The sequence below is a fragment of the Bacillus rossius genome, chromosome 1, assembly GCF_032445375.1.
Source record: "Bacillus rossius redtenbacheri isolate Brsri chromosome 1, Brsri_v3, whole genome shotgun sequence".
NCBI classification, from domain to species: Eukaryota; Metazoa; Arthropoda; class Insecta; order Phasmatodea; family Bacillidae; genus Bacillus; species Bacillus rossius.
Window position 1 is genome coordinate 144,872,495 of NC_086330.1, and position 22,741 is coordinate 144,895,235.

At 38.9% G+C, this 22,741-nt stretch overlaps 1 protein-coding gene across 3 annotated transcripts in view; it reads right to left on the reverse strand.

Moving 5' to 3' along the window:
* The window catches only part of LOC134546247 (carboxyl-terminal PDZ ligand of neuronal nitric oxide synthase protein-like), a 765,750-nt gene that overhangs the window by 192,603 nt on the left and 550,406 nt on the right, over window positions 1-22,741 (reverse strand). For all 3 annotated transcript variants that reach the window (XM_063388932.1, XM_063388934.1, XM_063388933.1), the window contains one exon: window positions 3,336-3,504. In XM_063388932.1, the coding sequence (XP_063245002.1) occupies window positions 3,336-3,504 (169 nt within the window). The remainder of the gene's footprint in view (window positions 1-3,335; window positions 3,505-22,741) is intronic.

Sequence of the window (22,741 nt, forward strand, 5' to 3'; positions counted from 1 at the left end):
AAGCACACAAAACAACCCTTTAGCGCGGCGAGAATCTTCGCTTCGTTCGGCGAATCCTGCCAGACTACTAGTCGCGCGTGTGATAATTTTCCGTTAATTTCATATTCAACATTAAATAATAACATGTTTATGGGGGGAAAACCTTTCATAAATAATTAAATATGGTTATATTAAGAATTTATTTAAAATCGTGTGCAGAAGCACGAAATATTAGAAGCTAATTTAGGATACCGCCCCCTTAACCAGTGTTACAGTTGCAACGTGGTAAATCGCTGAAAGTTTATATAATTGGGTTCTCACAGGTGGGCGCATACGAAACTTATCCTATGATCTCACTGGACTACTGGCTGACGTGTCCGACCCGCCTCCGACCCCAGGAAGCCACCCGGATACTCGCTGCGCCGGAAATCGAGCGCGGTCAGGCACAGGGTGTTTAAGAAATTATCACTCACCGGAGGCAACCGCAATCGATCGGAGTACGTACAAGCTGCCTTCTCCCCCCGCGCCAATGCTTGCTTGCCTTCCACGAACAGAGTCAGAACCGAATTTCCAACAACTGGAAAAACTAATGTACTTTTAACGGAAAAGATTTTCATACCAGCTGTTCGTTTAAACATGTATGCATTACACGTGTTTCGTGGTTAACTGGGTTTATATCAGCACACTAATCTTAGCCATCCGGTGTGGAATATGTTGCCCGTGTTTAACATCAAGTGCCATCCATCGGCAGTGAACGCAACTTCCTGAGTTCATGAGAGCGTACAGAAGTTCTGTATTGATACCAAAATTATATTTTTGTAATATTACTGTTACTTTTCTTGAGATTGCATAGACGACACAAGTTAACAAATAATAATTTTTGTGACTTAACAAATAGTTGCTTGGCTACTGGGTTGTAGCCGCGTCGATGGCGGAGATAGGTAACTGCTCCCTGATGATGGCGACTGCAACGTCGACCGAAACGTCGGTGATATCTTCGCCTTCGACGCGGATACAGCCCATAAGCCAAGCAACTCCAGACAATGACCGCGAAAGCCTGCGATCTTTGTTAACTTAACAAACATCTGTACTTTTACAAAAACTACTTCCATTCCAATTACGTTTTTTTTTTCTTTACTGCTGCTCCTCCTCACCATATCTTCCGTCGACGCTTCTAATAATTCATCATCAGCGTCTCTAACGATTTCCCAAGGAGGTCGCATCCGGATATCCGTGCAAGGTAACATGGAGGCGGTCGTGAGATGACTGGGTTTTCTCAGGGTAATCCCGTTTCCATCACCCACACATTGCGTCTCTGCAACATCTCACTGTTCCGTCGTTCATTATCGTCTCTGGCGACCTCTATGAGGAAGAGAACGCAAACTCAGGTTCATACCCTCTTGTGCTACCAAAACTTAAGGACCCCTTTACTTACACCCCTTCACCACTATCAACAGGTAGAAAACTATTTGTAGTATCACAAAATACCTCAAGAAATAATAACGATAAATAGTTAATGTACCAAAAATAATTTCGATGGTTTGTTCAATTATTACAGATAAGTCCCTATTGTCCAGAATTATATCTCTGGAACACAATCTAACCTAATCATATGGCCAATCTGAAATTTGTAACCCAAACATTTAGTTTAAAATGTGTAAACAAAATATGAAAAATAATTATGTATAAAATCTGATCACATGTCCCGAAATTTACCAATTGTACTGCGCATGCGCAGTTTACTGCCACGTCCGAAACGAAAGGACATTAAAGTACCCGCCTTCATCCATTACTTGCACGTTATCAATCCTTATTACGGATATTTTTAAAAATATTCTTAGTGAAATCTAAGTAATTTAAGGGCCCTTATTCAATTAAAGATAAATTAACGACATTTTAAAAATATTAAGGAGGCTCACGAACCATGATAACTCAAAATTCATCGCTTGCTGTTTCTGAAAAGTAAGCATGTGTGCGTTGCCGTTGCACCCTTAACCAAAAGATGATTTTTTTTTACTATTATTTCAAGGCTGCATTCATTTTAAGTTAACCATTAAAGGATGTCCGAATTCTTTCCACGCTAACAAAACCTGGTATATCAAAGAAGAACTATTTTATCGGCAGTCATCTGCTCGCATTTAAAATTTTTCACGCTATATTTTCACAAAATTTGAATATTTTGAAGTAATACTTCTTTAAGTGCGTTATGAAAAAAATGATAGTGAATTTTAACGATGAGCGCGCATCATGCAACGAAATTTTCACATGAAAAAAGGCTACACCCAAACAAAAGGCTACATAAAAATAAAAATTACATGTGCTTTTAAATCATGTACTTTAGTGATTTATATTGAATAATAGTCCATATCATTAAAACAACATTTATTTATTTATATAAATGAGGTTAAGTTACACTTATTTAGGAACATTATGAAAAAAATTATGATAGTGAATTTCTACGATGCGTGCGCAGCATGCAACAAAAATTGACTGCATAAAAAAAGGCTACATACAAATAAAAATTATATATGGCCTTTTAAAACATATAATAATGAGTATTTATTAAAACAATTTTAATTTAATTTATACTCTACCAATCGTATTTACAATATCACTGTAGTCCTTTTATTATTTTATTTCTATTAATCATTTGCATGTGTAAATAAATAATATGACCGTAATAGATAAGTTACTAAAGATAACGCCAAAAACACCTCAAAGGCCCCAAGGATACATGAAAGGATGGGAGCGATTCGCCCTTTCACGAAGGACTGCATCGGCGATTCTGTACGGGTTTTTGCCACTATTCCCAAGGTCAACATAAATTGCTGCAAATTTTCAAACATCGTTGAGGCTCAAGGGTCGTTGGAGGAAGTATTTGGAAAAAGCTATCACCATCAATTCCCATTGGTGTTGCAAGTGCGGTACGTCAAGGACAAAGGCTAGCTACGAGCTGCAAGGTTCGTTGGTGCTCCAACAAACCGTCTCATGCCTCGTACGTCTGCAGTGACCAAGAAGTCGACCAGACCCTTTACCCGGACACACATACGGTGTACAGAGAGTCAGAAGAAACCCAGTGATTTAAAAACTGCCACGTCCGAGTGGTGCCTGTTTACGAAGCGGTTGAGTAGTTATGTTTCCATATTTCGTTTTTAAACAGTAATTTTAGAAGAGTGAAAAGGCTAAATCAGGTGTTTATGGAATAATTTTCAGACACTAAACGCACAGTACAGGTTCTTGAATGCACTCAAGGACTTGCATTACACCTTTAACTTCATTTCTACGCCATTGAATGTTGCATTCACCACCTAAATCCACAGCTGCCCTGTGCACGGTCAGAAGACTCCGCCACTCACCCTTCCTGCCGTCGCTGTGCGGCTCGCTCTCGCTGCCGCCGCCGTCGTCCGCCTGCTGGCCGCCCGTGTCGCGCTCGTCGCCGTCGGGCGTGGGCGGCGCGTTCAGCGACAGCTTGTGGCACACCTCGAAGGCCTGTCCCACCGTGCGCACCACGCGCATCGCCTGGCTCTGCAACACAGTGACCCCCGCTCGCTCGCGTGCTTCCCCGCCGCCCGAGGTCAGGGGCGTAGCGGGGCGGTGTTAGGGGTTCAAATTCCCCCCCTTAGTACCAAATATTTATTTAAATTTCTTATTCATCACTCAAAAAATTTCATATTAAAAATTAATAAAATTTTTACCATTACAATATTTAAATTTAAGTACCGAAAACTGCTAAAATAGCACTATTTTACACCTTAAAATCCAAATTTTTTCGGGGGAACACCCCCCGGACCCCCCGCCTTAATACGGGGAAGGGGCATGCTTCTTAACACCCCCCATACACAAATCCTGGCTACGCCACTGTCCGGGGTCACGCCCCTCTGGACGGGATCCGACATGTTCCAGGTCATGCAGTTCTGAGTAGGAACAGACATTTTCAAGGACACGTGTACATATCCCCATAGGTACAGATATGTGTAAGGTCACGCACCTCGGGCATTTTTCGACATGTTTAAGGTCATGCAATACTGAGTTGCAATTGACATTTTAAGAACACATGTACATATCCCCATTGGTACAGACTTCACCAAGGTTACGCAACTCTGGACAGGTTCCGATATGTCCCAGGTCATGCAATTCTGAGTAGGAACCGACATGTTTGCAAGGACACGTTGTGTTTTCCCACCGTACAGACTTGTCCAAGTTTACACTTCTCTGAATGAATTACGACACTTTCAAGGATAAACCTTTCTGAGCAGAAACTGACATGTCAAATTACAAAAGCATATACTTCTACTGGTAGACGCGTTTTCAAGGACATGCAACTATAAACAGATTCCAAAGCTTTCGAGAATTATACAATCAATTTCACTGGTACAGATTTGTCTAAGGTCAACCGTCTCTGGACAGGTTATAACATGTTCAATGCAATACCATTCTTGGCAGGAATCGATTCGTTCTAGGATACAAGCATATATTTGCACTGGCAAGACGTGCCCAAGGTCATGCATCTCGGAAACAGGTTACGACACGTTCAAGATCACACCATTATGAGCAGGAACCACCGCTCATGGGGTGAAAAGTATCAGCGAAATAATTGTGGACATATTTATAAGAGAACTGGTGCTTGTATAAGTAAATACTGACACGTGACGGGAGTGGCATCAGATCAGCCTGGACAACTGACCAAAGAGTATATAAAGGATAAGAGTTTTAACTCAATGTTATTACGAGCAAACCTTATCAGGCTCATTTGTTTGCCGAACATACCCGAAGTACGGACCCCAATTGTGCCAACTGCTAAACACACTAAATAAATAAAATTTGATTTGTCATCGCTGCCACCATCATGATAAAATTATTTATTAAATTATATTAAAATAGAATAATTAAACAAGTTGTACACGTTTTAATTAATATTACACCAATTGCTTACTTTCTGTAGTACATTTTTATTAAAATAATGGTCATTTTTTTATATTACAACGTTGCAGCATGTTAGACCGAATCCTCGGAATTATTCGGTAAGGAATTCGTTGCCCTATTCGAGTTGGAGGGGCCTGCAACTGACGACTTGAACAGGCAACATCGTGAACGCCCCGACACCGGGCATCTCGCGGAGGCGGCCCCAGGTCATCGCACGTCGGCCGCTGACCGTACTTATTGACGACCGAGGAGTGCAATGGGTGAGGATGGGCGGGGAAAGGGGGGTGAGGGTGACCGGAATCAATAGAGGAGCATGTACCGTCGCCTGTCGTCGGGCGCTCGTCGATGACGTCGGCACACAGCCCCGACGAGTAAACGCCTCCCGTCCGCGGCAACCGTGGCAGGTGGGTGGCCCTCCCGATCCACAGAGCCACCATTAGTTCTCGTAAATCTGTTACCCTCATCCCCTCTGAAGAATTCACTTTCATAAAGTTTTTAATTCAGTACAAAATGTTCTCAGCGTTGTTGCGAATTGGACAATAATAGGCCCTATATTTTTTTTTTCTAAATGATCACTCAAACCATTACCCACGAAAATTTCGGTGGGAAAAAATGTACAGGTTACTGAAACATATTTAGGTCCCCCGCCCCTTGCCTAAATACTTAGCAGACACACGGTGCGCAGAACTTCAGAAGAAACGAGGCGATTTGAAAACTGCCCAAGATATCACGGTGGAGTCTGTTTACGGCGTTGTGGTACACAGCAGTTTTCTAGCTGTCGGCGTTGTGGTCAATTTTGACATTCGGCGTTATGGTATTTCGGCGTTGTGGTAACGACCCCTGCAACATCACATCCAGAGCCTGGCTATGTGAACCACCAACCTCCATTAGGAGAAGGCACCTAGGGGCCCCCACACACGGTCAGACCGAACTGTCAGTTCGGACTCATCAGTCGGAACTGAATAGTCGGAACTACCGCGCGTGTGCAAGGACGGTGGACTGATCAGTCGGAACTGATGGACTGACGAACTGATGGCTTCCCATCAAATCGGACTGTGGGCTTGAGTATCCTCAGTCCGAACTGCCGTGTGTGGGAACAGCATCTCGCCAGTCAAAACTGTCAGTCCATACAATCAGTCCATCAGCTGAGTGTCGTGGCAGACATTTGTGTTTATACTCTTTGGTTGCTTGGCTATTTTTTTTTCCAACTACAAGTGCAACTGCAATTGCAACATCTCAACTTTCTTTCGTATTCTATGATGAAACGATACATCCAACACCGACAGCAACCAGAAGAGTGATCGTGTAAGGAGAAGGCTTCAGTTCAGTTCAAACTGTAAGTTCGGACTGAGCAGTCCGAACTGGGAGCTGGATTGATCGCGTGTGGGGAGAAGTGAATATCTGTTGAAAAGTTTTGTGGCAGAACAATAAATGCGAGGTATCGTTTAGAATTCCAGGAAGAGCCCTTATGACATAGTAATGACGAGTAAAAAATCAACTTTGCTTGTGAGACCAAACCTTAAAGACGTTTTCACGAGAAAAAATTATATATTTTGACTTGCAGTTAAAATTGTGAGAAATTTAAACATTTGTCGAGATAATCACCCTTTAACGTACCTACTACCAAGCGAATTCCATCACCTCCATTATGGACAGTCACTTCGCGGTTGCAACACACCCTCGCCCTACTTTTCCCCCACCCCGTTGTACACGATGTTCGTTGGAGACCTTCTGGTCGTCCTTATCGCAAAGCACACACGCCCTCCCGTTTCGGCGGACGTCACTTAGACTATACACGGGGGTGAGAAGGGGTGAAGGCATGCCAGGGGCGGTAATAGGCCCCAGCGGTGCCACTTATCACTTAACCCACCCACTCTTCCCCAACTCCGTCTTTTCGCACGCAGCATTAAACCACTCGGGTTTTACCTCCCTCCCCCCTCGACCACTCTGGCACTACGGTCGTGCATTTTACGCCGGGGGGTAGGTATGAATATACATAGTACATCCTTCCTCCTCCCGGTAGCAAGAGACGACTCGTTGCGAGGTTTTCGAGAAACGTAAAATATAATGTTTCGCCTTTTTAAATTTAACAGTTGGAATTAGCTTCTGGAAAAGCAATCCCGAAAATGACATCAGCGGACATGACATTGGCGTCGCCTCCTGGCGTGTACCCATTTCAGTTCACAACGTACTGCGGCAAGTGGTGCCGCATTTCGACCTGTTATTTACTCTCCGAAAAAATTTGTGCAACTATTTTAAAGTGTCCGCGTAGATGGGAACAAACTGTTTGCAGAGTAGCTGCTGAAAACACAGTAGCTACAAATAATTTAAAAAAAAAAAAAAAAAAAAAAAAATTCTAGGAATTTCCGTAAATTTTCGAAAACTTTAATTTTAGTTACTAGCCAAGCGAAAAACTACAACATTTTACTAGAATGTTCTTTGTGTAACACACCTAACCTACTTTTTACTTAATCAGGGAATGTTTTTTATCGTGACCACCGAATTACCCAAGCAAGCGGTGAACCTCGGGTATGTTTGGAACTGTTCGGACGTTTGACTCCATTTCAGTGAATCTTAGGCTTCATCTATGTGAAGCGTTCAGATTATGCGTAGACCAACTGTGTAAAAAGACAACGCTCACAAGACGCGTACTAGAATATTTCTGTGTCTAACACTGAACGGCTTGTGTGCCAACTAGAACTGTCAGAACCTCGTGTCCTGGTGGACGCAGCTGGTACGTTATCCAAGTTATAAAATCTTGTATAGCTTTGTTTATTTGCAACTAGCTGAATTACTCGTGTTTCGCTACGGCAGTCTACAGGCGGAACACACTCGCACAGTTAATTATGATTGCCCCTCCTCGTGGTTACGCTACTGGAGTAACTCGAATAGAAAAAAAATTAAACAATGAATTCCCTTTGCCATGGAAACGCAGAAGGCATCAACAATGCAATATATGTTGCCATGGATACGAAGAAAGCATCAACAACGCAAAAAGCGAAGTTTCATCAAGAAGTATCCACATACTACTCCCCAGATTAGAATCTTGACCCAGTATTAATGCGTAAACTATTTAGTACTGATAGGGTTGTTTTCATGTAAATGTACAAATTTTCCAATATCTGTGATTTTATGTTCCATCTACAAAAAAAAATTTATACAGTGTGTGCTGTTTAGGCACGGCCTTGAGTAACAAGACTGCCGCGTACAGACACAGCGCCGCTTCTGTTATCCTTTGGCGAATCTCGTCAGCACGAAGTAGTGATTGATCTTTCTTGACGCGGGATGGTCACTTGCCGAGGCGGGACCACGGCTGCGGCGTCAAGCGACTTTCGACGGCGAATTCGCGGGACGCTCCTCCTCTCAAAACATGTCAGTCGGAGATCAAAGTCGATTGACTCGCGGGAGAAAGGAAAATAAAGGAACAGTATTTTATTGTTGTTGTTGTGATTCTCCTGCGCTCATTAGCCCGTTGAGTAATGGTCGAGCGAGAGCGTCACGCTTCCAAAGCACTCGCGCCCTGGAGGTCGCTGAGCTCCTGAAGGCCAGGCCCTCTTCGCCCTGCGCAGTCCCGAGGCGAAGCGACAGGGACTCGGGTATCGTCAGTTCGAGTCGGCTGCGCGTGTGATACCCACACTGGGTCATCCTCAGCATCGTTATATCCATGGGCCTTATACCCGGGGGGGGGGGGACGGCAAGACGGGTGGGTTCCCCCCTGGAACTATGAAGCCCCACGCTGAGGGCGCCCGCTTGCGCTTGCGCAATCGTGACTGTGAAACGAGGTTGATGAACGTAAACGTAAACACCACTTTTTTTTATTATGGAAAACGTTATGAACATTTTAAAGCTCTCATCTTAATGTAGGCATCTAGGCCAAAATATAAGCAGTATGCATCGTACAAGCAACATAGCCAGATATAACTTGTGTCCATTAAAACCCACACGCATAACTCTCTAGCCGCGCGTTCATTAACACCCCCCCCCCCCCCCACCTTCCCCTCAAATAATGTACGCAGGTCCCGTGCGAATCCTACAGATTTGTTGAGCCCCAGGTTATAGCGATCCCTGTTTTGGTTTCTAACAAGAGTTTTTCTTCACAAGAGAGGATTCGTCAAGTGATGATGATGATGTAATTTTCTCATATTATTACAATAAATATTATAGAAAAAATAAACTCGGAAGAATGTGGTTCAATACTGTCGTTTATTTGATGCTGCTAAAGAGCTGCAAAAGTGTGATTCTAAAGTTTGTAACATTATGTAGCGTGGCGAAGGAATCATAACTACACTTGACGGCATTGTTTCTCCATCCATAAGGCAGAGGGGCTGCACAAATGCAGGAATGTGTGTGTGGTGGGAACGAATATTTGCATTACTTTGAGGTAAGTAATTTTATTTACATTTACATTTAAATCACGATTATGTATCCTTTTATCACGTTTATAATATTGTTATTATTACATTTCGAATCATACATACAAGAGACCCGACAGGTAGCGTGTGCAGGATACGCATATCTTGGGAGTGGCTCCTCTACGCAACATCGGAAGTGAACTCCAGCATACTCTCAAGATACTCGAGCCTGTCATTTCAGTTATTAAAGGACCTTATAATCGATTATTCGAGGAAGGGAAATATTTTGTACACTCTACTTGAAGTTAAATATGGCAAATCGCTATGTAAAAAAATTAATTTGAAAACTAGGCGTAACGGAAGATTACATTTTACACATATCTCTACAATGGTGCATAACATCCAAAATAATAAAATTAATTGTGCAAAAAATTTTAGCAGTGTGTCAAAATTGAGCACACAGTCAAATTTTCTCGTGAATACATTCATCTCTGTCAGTAACATGATGTGGTATCCGACGTATTTTGTTCCATATGTACTGTAATTCTATATTCAAATGTATTAGCCTATGCTAACCTATGGATATTCATTTTTAATAATTCAGAAGTTAAAAGAAAGTTTTGTTATATTTGACTTATACTTGGACATTTATTGACTTAATACAAATACCTACTTCAATGTAGAGACAATAATAATAATAAGTATTTTTATTTGGCTTAGCGGCATGTCAGTTATACGAGCCTATTTGAAGAAACGCTTAACTTTAGAAAACAAAAAGTGTTTAGCTAAAAATTAACATGAAATTAATGAACAGGCATTCAGGTAATAAACCACTCAATATAACTTTTTTTTCTTCGGAAATGTTAAACGTTTTATTGTTACTATGGAGATGTCACGTTTTACGTTCAGCGTAAACATTTTTGAAACATTACAAATACGAACTTTCAGTAGGTAATTATAATTTGAGTCTTGTCATTTTTAAAACTTACTTCAGTTTGTGGTATTTTTCACAAACAAAATTGTACTACAGGTCTAGGTTAAAATATACGAATATAGGTCACATCTTTAATTAGTGTATCACAATAACATTTTACATTGCACGCTTAGATGTAAGTATATGTGTAACGACACGTACACAAGGCGACAACATCGAACGAATGTTGCAACTTCGTCGCGAGCTTATTGTCTGATGGCTGCAGTGTTCCGCGCATGCGCGAGTATAAATAATTTGTCAACAAAGGCATGCGGTAGTGTGCATGCCCTTATATACTCTTTGATTTACACTGTGAGAGTGTGTTCATTGCTGACTAGTTAAATACGGTTATTTATCATTACTTATTAAATATTCACTTGCAAAGTATTTTAATTGATTTTTTTTAACTCTATGGAGCTGGATGCTGATCCATTAATATGTTTAGTACAAGGAAGTCCTATGCCATTTAATCCGTCTTTATATGAGTATCGCGTAAACAATTTTATTTAAAAAAATATGAGAAGAAATACCGCCACGGAAATACGGCGTTAAACTGTCGCGCGGAATCGTAAGGAGTCGCACCGTGTCGCGGCGTGCCTTGTCTGATTCTGTGCGCGCCCAGCCTTATAGACCGGAAGAAATTGTTTTATGCGCAGCTTGGGACAACAACACAAAAATTTACGGCCCTGTATACAAAAATGTACTGCGGACATTATGTGGCTATTTAGAGCCGTGAGCTGTTAAATTTGGAAGGAAAAAAAAGTAAGCCGGTAATGTGAAATATGACGCAGTAAATAAAATAAAAAGTGGAAGCTCATTGAGCGAAGCGCAGGGTGGGAATAAACCTGGACCAATAGGAAACGCGGAAAAGAAAGCGGTGCTACCGCTTGGAGACGAAAGCTGGAAGAGAACGCGCAGTGCAGGGTTGCTAAGTTGGCACAATCGACGATGAGAAGCACCCAAATTTCGGCACGTAAACGTCGACGTGCGCGTGTGTGTGTGGGGAAAAAATGTGAGGGAGTCTTTCAGTACTCGCCAGAGATTTGTAACATTTAGTCTCGGTAACGAGCGAATTCATGTTTCACGTGTTGCAAATAAAGTTATAATACAAAAATTTAATACGGAATTTAACATAGAATCCTTTAAAATGATGCCAAAATGTATTCATTTTAGTGAAAAAATAGTAATTTATTAGAAGGTCATCCCTTGTCAGAAAACCTGACGAAAATGAAGAATAATCAGTTTTAAAATAGGTGACAATTTCTTATTTTTATCCATAATAATTTGTCTAGTATTATTAATAAAAAATGTATGCAAGACTTTTCTTGAAAAACCTATGAAGAAAATAATTATATCACAAATTAAAAAAAAATCTAATTACTAGAATAACGGGGGAAAATCAGTGTCTCCTGTTTTTCTGCTGCTGAGTATATGTGCTAACAATTGCTTCTGTCTATAAAAGTATGGCGAACTCTGCGCTATCTCTACTTTTCAATGTTAACTAAGGATTGTCAAAATTGTAATGGGTATTTTGAAGTTTTTATTATTTCTGTTTATGACTATAAATTACTGTAGAGACCTGTAAAATTCGCGATTTCAAATCCCTAAAGGATAGACTCCATGATCCTCTATGCACGCGTGCAAATTACATCTGCTGATTGGTTACCGACTCGTAACACCTGTTGACTGGAATGATCGTGATTCGGTAATTCTTCTGTTAAAGATTTTTCATTGGCCCAGAGTCCTTCAGATAAACTGTGGCCCAAATACTGAAGCAAAATAATGTCAAAAGTATTTGGACTCTACCCTATCGCGAAATGAATCCGCGAATTTTACAGGTCTCTATAAATTAGGTATAACAAAGTCTGAAAGGATAGCTGTACCAGTTTAGTTTGACACACCAATAGGCTTAGTACATGCCCCGAAGTTCACGAAAGTTAAAATATGTATATTGGGATAAAATTCGTGGTCCACCCTCTTTTCGAGATTACCGAGGCTTCCACAGATGGCAGCACCGTGTTTACACATTTACGTTCCAATAGACTTCCGTTCCAATCACGAAATTGACTCCTACAAAATGGCCTATATCAAAGCTAAAATGTTTACACACCAAAAAAGAAATTTTTGCAAAAGGAAATGATAAATTTGAACATCGATCACACTTCGTAAGATTGGTGTACAAGCTTCAGCCTACGAATACAAAAAAAAAATAGGAACACAAATATTTATATCACCGTTATAGTTAAAGTTTTCATAAGATTTATTTTGAATTTTATATGCTTATCTATTTTTTATTTATTTTTATTACTGTCTCGTGTTAGTGTATCTTACATATTTTTTAAATTCTTGTCTAGTAGTCTAAATTTTTCGATCTTTTTTATTTATTTTATTTTTTGCAAGTACCTAATTCGTTTATTTTGTTATATTGTATTTTGTAAGATGTTTTCGAGTGGGAAGCAAAGCCTGAGCTTCACCAAGTAAGTAGATTTAATTGTTAAATAATTAAATGACGGCGATAAAACCATTTATGAAAAAAAAAATTAAGCTGACAAGAAAAAAAATGAACCGAGTTGATTGGGAAAAAAATAATTTTGTGGGTGATATGCTAATGGAACTCGTTTTTGTTGACCTAAGGGGGAAAAAAGAAGCAATGAAAGAAATAAAAAAAATCTAAGTCATTAACACACAGCAAAAATGTGCACGATAAGAGGCGAGAGAGAAATAACTCAAATAATCCATTGTGCTGTCTCCGAGTCTGTTTTAATTGGGCGCTGTAGATATAAGAAGCAGCGCTTCTAATTAAAGACCTAACAATGGCGCGGGTAGGAATTAACTCGGCGATAAATGGGGTCGCGATGAACATGACAACGGCTGAGGAAGGCGGAGAAAAAAAAACGATGTCGGAAGGGAAATTCGCAGCTGCAAGCAGTTACCTCACAGAGATTTTGTTCTACATATCTCTCTCTCTCTCTCTCTCTCTCTCTATCTATCTATCTATCTATCTATCTCTCTATCTCTCTATCTATCTATCTATCTATCTATCAATCTATCAATCTATCTATCTATCTATCTATCGCTCGTAACTGCAAAAAGCTTCTGCAAAGAAAATTATAGATCGATTAAATATAAACCTAACCATGCACGAGCTCGTCATTCCTGTGCTACGTCATCGGGTCACGTGCACTCTGTGGGCGCATTCAGATAACTTTCACGGAAGATAATGCAGATGACGAAAATGCAAACAACAGTCCAAATAAAGTATTTTCTGATAGTTAATTCTGCACTTTTTTTTGCAGGATTCACAACAAAAGACGAGATGCGACAGAAAAATATTGCTTCGTCGTAAACATGCGATATTTAACCAAAATAAAAAAAAACATTTATTTTTGCATTTGCACTACATTTACGACAGCCATCAATATTTAACAAAAGGTTTTGTTTGACATGTTCAAGAAAAATGTGTTTAAAAATATTTAATTGGAAAAATTATTGTAAACATTAAATACGTGAACGCGTTAAAATATTTCACACGGTAATCAAGTAAACAAAACCTTTTAATATATTCAAAGTATAATTGTATTACTCATGCATCACGCCTGTCGCACTACTGTGAGTCTAGCATCAAAGTAGCGATTGTCCGAAACATTTTGTCCTGTTCCCTTCTTTCGGGAATGCACTCCGGACATGCATGTTTCTCCACTCGCACGTTCATCCTGACAAAATAACGTTTTGATACACTTAACAGCGTGCGAGCACCAAGGGGAATTCTGGAGTGCAACAACTAGTTTTAAATTCGATTTGAAATAATTTCATGGACATACTGGGTGGTTAACATAAAGGAAACATAAGACTGGACACAAAATATAGATAAATAAACACACGGAGAACAACACAATATCAGCTAATGTCAAATGTTACATTACATGAGCATTTATTTCACGTGAAAAATATGTAATCGGTAATTAGACTGCAGTTATTTATGTCCGCACTAACGATAGTTCCCATGTGATTGGCGACCGTCTACAAGAAAAGCTATTGTCCTGTTTGGCCGGGTAAGATAGGACACGTTTGCTTCCGCACTGTACGGCTAAGATTTTCTGACAGTAGACATGTACCTGAAACGACCCCGGCCAACCACGAAACTCAGGCAATGCTACACATGTTTTAACACACAGCTGGTCTGACAATCTTTTCGCAAAAAAAAAGTCCATTTATATTTCAAAACGACAGCAATGATGAACATATAATGCTTTCCATGACAAAAAAAAAAACCGACTATTCGGGAACTCACATTTCTGCAGTCTTCAGAAACGAACAGACTATGCAGTCCAGATTATCGATGGGTATGCCTGAGTTAATGTGTTGCCCAAAGTTATTGTTTTTTTTTAATATTTAACTATATTAAATATTTTCGTTGGTGTCAGCCCTCTGTGTTCTGACTAAATTCTTTCCACATAATTATCTATGATCTATAGGCATGTGACATTTGCCATCAGCTTAAATTGGCTTGTTCTACATTCATCTATGTGTCCACTGTTAAAATTTCTTATAGGCAACGAATTTAGATATAATCAATCATCCCCATTGCAGAAATCATTCAAAGAAAGAACTCATATCACAGGGCCCACCTAGTCAGGGGTGTATCTGTGTTGGTGAAGCGGAATGACAAGTGCGACAATTGCTGGTGCTTCTAGCGCGGTGTCGCCTCTAAGCACAAGGCTGTGGACCGGCGCGCAGTCTTCTCGTCGTGCATAGGACAACTATGAGATTTGTGCGGTAACGATAACATTATTCTGAGCAAAGAAGATAAAGTTGTAATGCAAGTCCCTTGAAAGCTGTCAAGAATATGTATGTATCGAATGTTTCAAGATTAAAATTGTTTTGAAAACACTTGTTTCAGTCGTTTTATCTCTTCTTAAATTCAGTTTAAAAATTAAATACGAAAACAGAACTACCCGCCCACCCTCAGAGTATTCTTACGTGCTTTTCGTAAACAGACCCCACTAGGATATCTTGAGCAGTTTTCAAATGTAGAGGTGTTTTCTGGAACTCTGCACACCGCGTGTGTGTCCGGGTAGACGGCGGTGGCCGTAAGTGCAGCCTCGCCCGCCAAGTATGAATTCCAGGTGTTTTCCTAACTCAAAGACATTTAAGAAGAAACGTTTCGAAAGTAAAACTACATTATATGATTTGTGTGCATTACAAAGCTGCGAAACAAACGAACAGCGATTAACCATATCCTAGTCAAACAAAACGTGTTTGTTTAGAATGCTTTGACGAACTGTAAAAACCAAAAGTACATATTATACCTATAAAGAAAAATTTTCAATTAAGAAATCAAAATCTCTGAATACCTGCAAAATTCACGCAACTATCTGGCATCTAGTTAGAATCCACATTATGGTACGTAATCAGGGCAGTGTCATTTGCTGATTGGTTGACTGTCACATAGTACACACTGCTCTGGTGGTCCCTCATAACTGGATCATGTGTTTCTTGGAAGCTTGTGATTAATTTACTGTCTTTCAGAAAGTCTCAAATGGTCCAATGGTAGAAGGTTTTAAAATATATAAGCCTTGTCTTTTGGACATGAATAACACTTTGCGCCTTGTCATTTGCCTATAATACCTTGACTGTTGCATGCTTCTAAAAACACGCAAACAGAAAAATATTCTGTACCATTACAAAAGAGTCCTTTGGAAACAAGTTGACAAGAAATATTTTGTATTACTACAAGAAAGATATTGTCACTTTAAACAACACATGCAATGGTTATTTCTGCATATATGATAAATGTTTTTCGAAATAAAACTAAGCATTTCTTTCGAAAATTGGCGCATATTTTGACGTGACAACGTCTAATAAATCGATGAACGCCGGCTGCACGCACGAATAAGTGTCCCGTTACGCACATTGTCGCGTTTCGTTGTGTCCCGTTACACTCATTTTATATTGCTCTTTGCTAACCTGAACCTCCTAGCATTGCGACCGAGTCCGTGGCGTAATTCTGTTTTCATGCATTTCAATGTAACATTTTCATTGCTCTTTGCTAACCCGTTCCTCCTAACATTGCTGCAGAGTCCGTGGCGCAAATATATTATTTTTGACTGCATCTTGGTGTTGGGTAAGCCATTTTCCTTCACATCATCCTTAAAACACTCCCATTCGTTTCCTACTTTTCCTATCATCGTCCTATCCTTAACAGAATAACACAGATTGGAAGAAGTTAAATAGCAAACATGTATAAAAGTTATAGTTAAAATAATCTCTTCGTTAAATTAATAAACATATTTGAATTAATGAGTGCAAATGAAAGTAAATTTATCAATTAAATTGTAGATTTCATTCCACTCCTTTGTATCCATACAAAATAGTGATAATTCAATAAAAATGATTCAATTTTATTCATAAAAGTATGCAATCATTTCATCAATGTTTTGTTATGATGTTGTCACGTTAAACTATCGTCGGTAAATCGACTTTACAGACAACCAATTTTTTTTTAAATTTTAATTTATGTTTTATTTAAACATATTTTTTTCAAACCACTGAAAAGATATTTGACTATTAAATAATTTGACTTTATTTTATCTTATCATGCTTATTTTGTGCACAGTTAATTCTGGAAAGCTATTCATGAAACGGTTTACAAATAACTTAAAACTATTGGGGGTACTGGAAAAAAAAAAGCATAAATAAATATCCGGGTAGGAATCCGAACCCAGTATTATTGCAAACACTTTTTGTAGATACGGTTGTTTTCGTGTAAATGTACAAATTTACAAATAACTGTAATTTAAATGATTACTTCCTCTTTACAAAAAAAAAATACAAATGCATTTCTAGAAATTGCGTCCAAAACCGACACATAAAAATGGAAGAAGAAAAAAACTAGATTGACAAGGCCGACCCTTAGTGCGCTACTGTCACTTCAAGTATCTAGGATCGTGAGCATAACCGTGCTACGTGGCGCTGGAAATTACATCATCAAGTGGGTGCCATTATCCTAGAAATGTTCGCCCAATGACGTGAAAGTTCGGTATTAATCCCAGACATCTTGAATTTTTGCATTTTTTTTTGTGTAACTTTAATTCTATATAATTACCCGAATTTTTTTGACATCACAAGGTATAAATCCTATATTTTCAAGTTATTGTAAACACTACAAATTTATACTTACTATCAGGTATATATTTATATTTATATATTTATATTTATATCTATATATACACATAAGACTAATATGGGGAAAACGGGGCTCGTATGGAATAGCCCAATTACGTTTTAATACAGTGTTATAAATTACTAATATTTACATTAACAATAAATAATTGTACTCAAATAAAGTCTGATCACCAATCACTTGCACTTAAAAATGTTTATTCGCCAGTAACTCAATGTCTGTCAAGTTCCACAGTTTGTATTCCTCACTGAAGCTAGACTCAAAAGTGGTTCGCCCCTTACATCGCCCCTGTCAATACACACAGTCTCGCGCCACTCAGTCGCACTCTCTCGATCCCGTCTCTAAACGTCGCGCCACTCTCGAGGGAGTCTCTCGCCCTCTTCGCCGATGTCGCACTTCCTTTCACTCGCTGAACTCCCGCGGAGGCCGGCGTCGTCACTTATATCCCCATGGCGTCCTTCTCGAAGGGACGAGAGTGGCTGTGACCTGTTGCGTAATCCCGGGCCGACTCGACGCTCGATAAGTCCAGAAAGGCGGCTTTTATTCGCGCCACTCCGCGCGGCGGCCTCGGAAAACCCGCAGAATACCCAGGCCGCTAAAAGTGTCAGTGACAATAGTCCGAGGCCTTAGGGTTAGCGGGGAGCGGAGGAAGGTGTTTAGCCAGACCCTTGTAATCCGGCCGGGCACGTTGGCATGCGTGACGTCACGCCCGTGCGGGGCCGCTGGCCAGACTCCTTGGAAGGCCCGCTCAGGCACCTGGCACTCGTTGTGGCCTGCACTCCAAGCACGTATGTAATTATATATATAATTACTAGCTGCCCGACCCGGCTTCGCACGGCTATACTAATGGAAAAAAATTAAGCCACATCACCCATTTACAGTAATGGTAAATAATAAAAAAATCAGTGAAAATTTATTACAATGCTGTATAATGTACCGGAGAGAAAATGAATAGCACCGATGGTTTCCCGACTCGTGCACGCAACGTACAACTGATGTACCCGTACTTCGCTACGGCAGTCTACAGGCAGATCACGCTTGCGCCGCTCATTATACTTGCCCCTCCTTGTGGGTACGCCACTGCCGCGCGATGCCCGTTGCCATGGAGACTCAGAAGGCATGAACAATGCAAAATCCTGTTGCCTTGTTTTAACCACCCATGGGATCTAATTTTCGGAAAATGTCATCCTGCGTAACATAAGGAACATTACTATGAAGTTTCAAGTCTGTAAAATATAAATACTTGAAAAAAAAAAGGGTAATTTTTGATATTTAGATACCAGCTAAATTTCAACGGTGATGAGGACTGCACTAACAATGAAATAGTCGTTGTCATTGAGACGAATGAAGCATCAACAAAGCAACAGCCGTTGCCATGGTGTTTCCTACCAAAAAATGGAAATTTTGATATATTACCCCCCCCCCCCCTCCCCCCTCCGAAACTCCCCTTGGGATCGGATTTACGCAGAATCCGTTCTTAGTGAGCGTCTACATCACAAAATGAATAATTATGCTAAATTTCAAGTCAATTGGGTTTATAGTTTTAGAGATCTCGTGATGAGTGAGTCAGTGAGTGGTATTTCGCTTTTATAAATCGCAATAAATTAAAATTGCGACTATAATTTGAGATTTAAACTACCCTATCTCTCAAGTTGGATCGAACTGCACATGGTGTGCGAATTTTATTATAATCGGTTAAGTGGTTTAGGAGTCCATTGAGGACAAACATTGTGACACGAGATTTATATATATTAAGATTATTTGTGTATTTTGAGGTTTTATTTACTTAATTATGAAATTATTATTTGTGTATTTTAATGTTATATTTACTAAAATATGAAATTATTGTTAGTGTGTTTTAAGGTTTCATTTAATTAATTTTAATATTATTATTTGTTTATTTTAAATTTTTACCAACTAAAATATTTTGGGAAATCTACTCAATATTTTAACGCACAGACATTTTCGGAATAAAGATAAGATTTAGATAAAACTAAATTTTCCCAAACAGTTAATTTTAAACAAACAAGTAAATAAATAGTGATATTTATCGTAAACAGTTTACGTAATAAATTGCATATATATATGTATGTATGTGTGTGTGTGTGTGTGTTTAGTCTGTTTACTTCAGAGGCATAAGACAGGGGGCGTCCATAAATTACGTGAGGCGTTTACGAGGGGAGGGGGTCGAGCTGAATCCCACCCAATCTCACGTATCGGCAAATGGCAAATATCCGTAATTTTTGCCGCAAGAAACAGTGTAAAATTGTGAGAAAACTGAGTTAAATTAAGTAAAACATGTTTCCCCACTAAAATATGAATAAATCCTACACAATAATATTTATCGCGGTTATGCGAACGCCATAAAGTCACTCTTGAGACCACACATAAGTTCCCGAGGACTAAAATTAGAATCAATATTATTTTACGAATTTTAGTAGTTACAATTTAAATATTTTATTTTTAAATTTTCTCTCTGTGATTCTAGACTACGTTCTGCCTTAAAAACTAGTTTTAATTATTCTTAAATAAAAACTTGAGAAAATTATTTTGTTTTAATAAATCCAACGCAATCAAGCACAGGTTACACTAAAATTACGCATTTTCAAAAATCTCACGTGAGATTAGGGGACAGGAGTTCGAGCCAAATATCACATCTCACCAAGGGGGGAGGGGCTCGAAAAATCACCAAAATTGCCTCACGTAATTAATGGACGCCCCCACACTATGTCACAACAAACATATTTTTTCATGAGCAGAAAATAAATTTTTGAAGTGGCTTGGTTTATTTACTCAATTTTTTTCTACCCGAAATACATATGTGAATTTTGGACATATCGTAGAACTTAGTCGTGCGTGTCACTAGAAAGAACGTTAAACGAAGGTCTAGTTTATGGTTAAAAGAGCATTTTTTCCCCAAAGTGGCAATAGAGTCTTATGCCTCCGAGGTGCAGATTTGTTTGTTGCTGTTAGCCGCACCGCGCAATCAGAAATTACACTTTCATAATGACGCGATTTTGCTGCAGCATCGCGTGCTTCGCGTCGAGTCTGTCGCGCCTCTGTGATGTAGGGAGTCACCAGAGCTCACCAGCGAGAGGAACGAACTCTTAGAGTCGACTGCCGGGCGCGCGAATCCTGCTCGGCCAGGAAGAGGAAGTGCATCGCGAGTCATGCATCTCAACTTGTGTTTCCGCGTTGCGGTCCCTGTTGCGCCGGGGGAAGTGGCGCGGCAGTTATTCGCAACGCGATTAAGCGCGCGCGCCGGCCCAGAGCGGCGGAACTTCCAAAGGGCTCCAACGCTAAGACATAAACCCGAGGGCGTTAACTCATGCACTTCCCCAGCTGGGCTCCAACGCTTAAAGTACATAAGTACATAATGGCCTGGACAGAACACGCAGTTCGTGAGTAGCCCGAGGAGAATAAGGCCAGGTTTATAAACTGCTAGCTAATAACCCGCTGCTTCTCTAGCGCAATGTCAGGGTACTGCTGATATCTTACCATTGAAAGGAAAGTACTTATCTGATAAGTTCGAAACATTTTCGCTAAAGAAATACACAGTAAATTGTCTGGTACATAAAAAATATATTTCATAACAAAAAACAGTTTTCAAATAATATGTTATAAAATGGTTATGCATAGGCCTTTTCAATTGTTAGTATATAGTTAAATGAGCGGTTTTAGTGTGTTCGAGGATGCTTTATACTTTGATGAAATCACGTCCAATTTTCTTTCATGAGGTAGAAATTATAAAAAAAATAATAAAATACAAGCAATTTAATTTATTTAAGTTTAATCCTTCTTTACACTTACATTTTATTTTATTATAATTGAAGCAATGCTTACAATAAATAAATTATATTATTTCAAATACCGCCATTATTTGAAGATATTTTTTAAAAAATTACATCTGTATTTGAAATCTATTTTATTTTGTAGCATATCACAAATTTCTTATCAAAAGTATTTATTGATTCTTAGTTATGCTTAGAATTATTTACATCAAGAACCCAAATTTTTTTACGCCTCTCCTCTTTTCCCTCAGGGATGTCTATGTATTAATAAAGAACTAAGTACATACAAAAATATCCCTTCAACAAATAAAAATCAGCTCATCCCATTTTTTTTATGCGTAAACATCTTCGCTCTCGGTATACGGCATTTGAGAAGAGTAATTTCGTGAATGTAACGGAAGTCGATTGGAATGTAAATGTGTAAACACGGTGCTGCCATCTGTGGAAGTCTCAGAAATTTCAAAAATATGGCGGACCCGCATGAAACAACCGTATGGATTTATTTCGAGAATTTACACCGCGCACAGGTATTTAAAAAACTTGATAATAATATAACTATCCTTTATTACTTTTGGTTATAATTTATATTCATAAATAGTAATAATGACAACTTAAAAAATATGTATTAAAATATTGATGATTCTTAGTTAAAATTTAAATGTAGAGAGAGCGCAGCTTTCGTCATACTGTAGAGGTACAAGAAATTTTTGGCCTAAATATAGGCCTATTCGACGCCACGTTTAATAAAACAATTTTGTGATTAAATTTTTCCTATTATGTTAAATGCTGAATCAGCTTAATAAAGTTAATGTTAGTTTGTAGGAATTAATTACAGACTGTGTTCAGTCATTTAAACAAAAAAATATATATTTAAAGTTATTATGTATGTTTCAAAATGGTTCAGGTTAATTTTGGGTAATGTATCTATTGGACTGCAAATGTTAGTTTGAAAAAATACTCAAAATATAGCGTCACGTTTTAAAAGTTTTAGAGATAAAAAAAAATGTTAAAAATCTTTTATCACCGTGTTTATTCCAGTACAATTTTCCTGGCTAATAAATTATAGGTAACTGCTTTAAAGTTAAGATTATACTTTATTATGACTATTCAAGTCGACAAAATGTATTCCATGATAGTTTCCTTGCCATGGACTTTCAAGCTGTTAAATTTTTTGGTGAAATGCTAGCTAATTCCATTGCACTTCTGACGCATACTAAAATTTCACCCTTAACGTGCCTAAAGAAATGTAACCTTAAAAACGCAGGCGATGATAATACCGGTCCAAGTGGAAATGTCACAGGTTTCCCGTTGATCGGCTAGCAATGAGAAAATCAATGGTACAATCTTTATAAACATAATTATAATTTTTTTTAAAGGGGGGCATTTTTACATTTTTTAATCAATTCTTTCAGTATATTTATCAACGCTTGAAATTATTATTTTAAGAATCTACTTTAAATTTCGTGTTAGAGATTCGTATTATAAGTTTATTTACAAAATATTAATGCAAATAATTTTCTTGTTATCTTGTTTAGTTTAC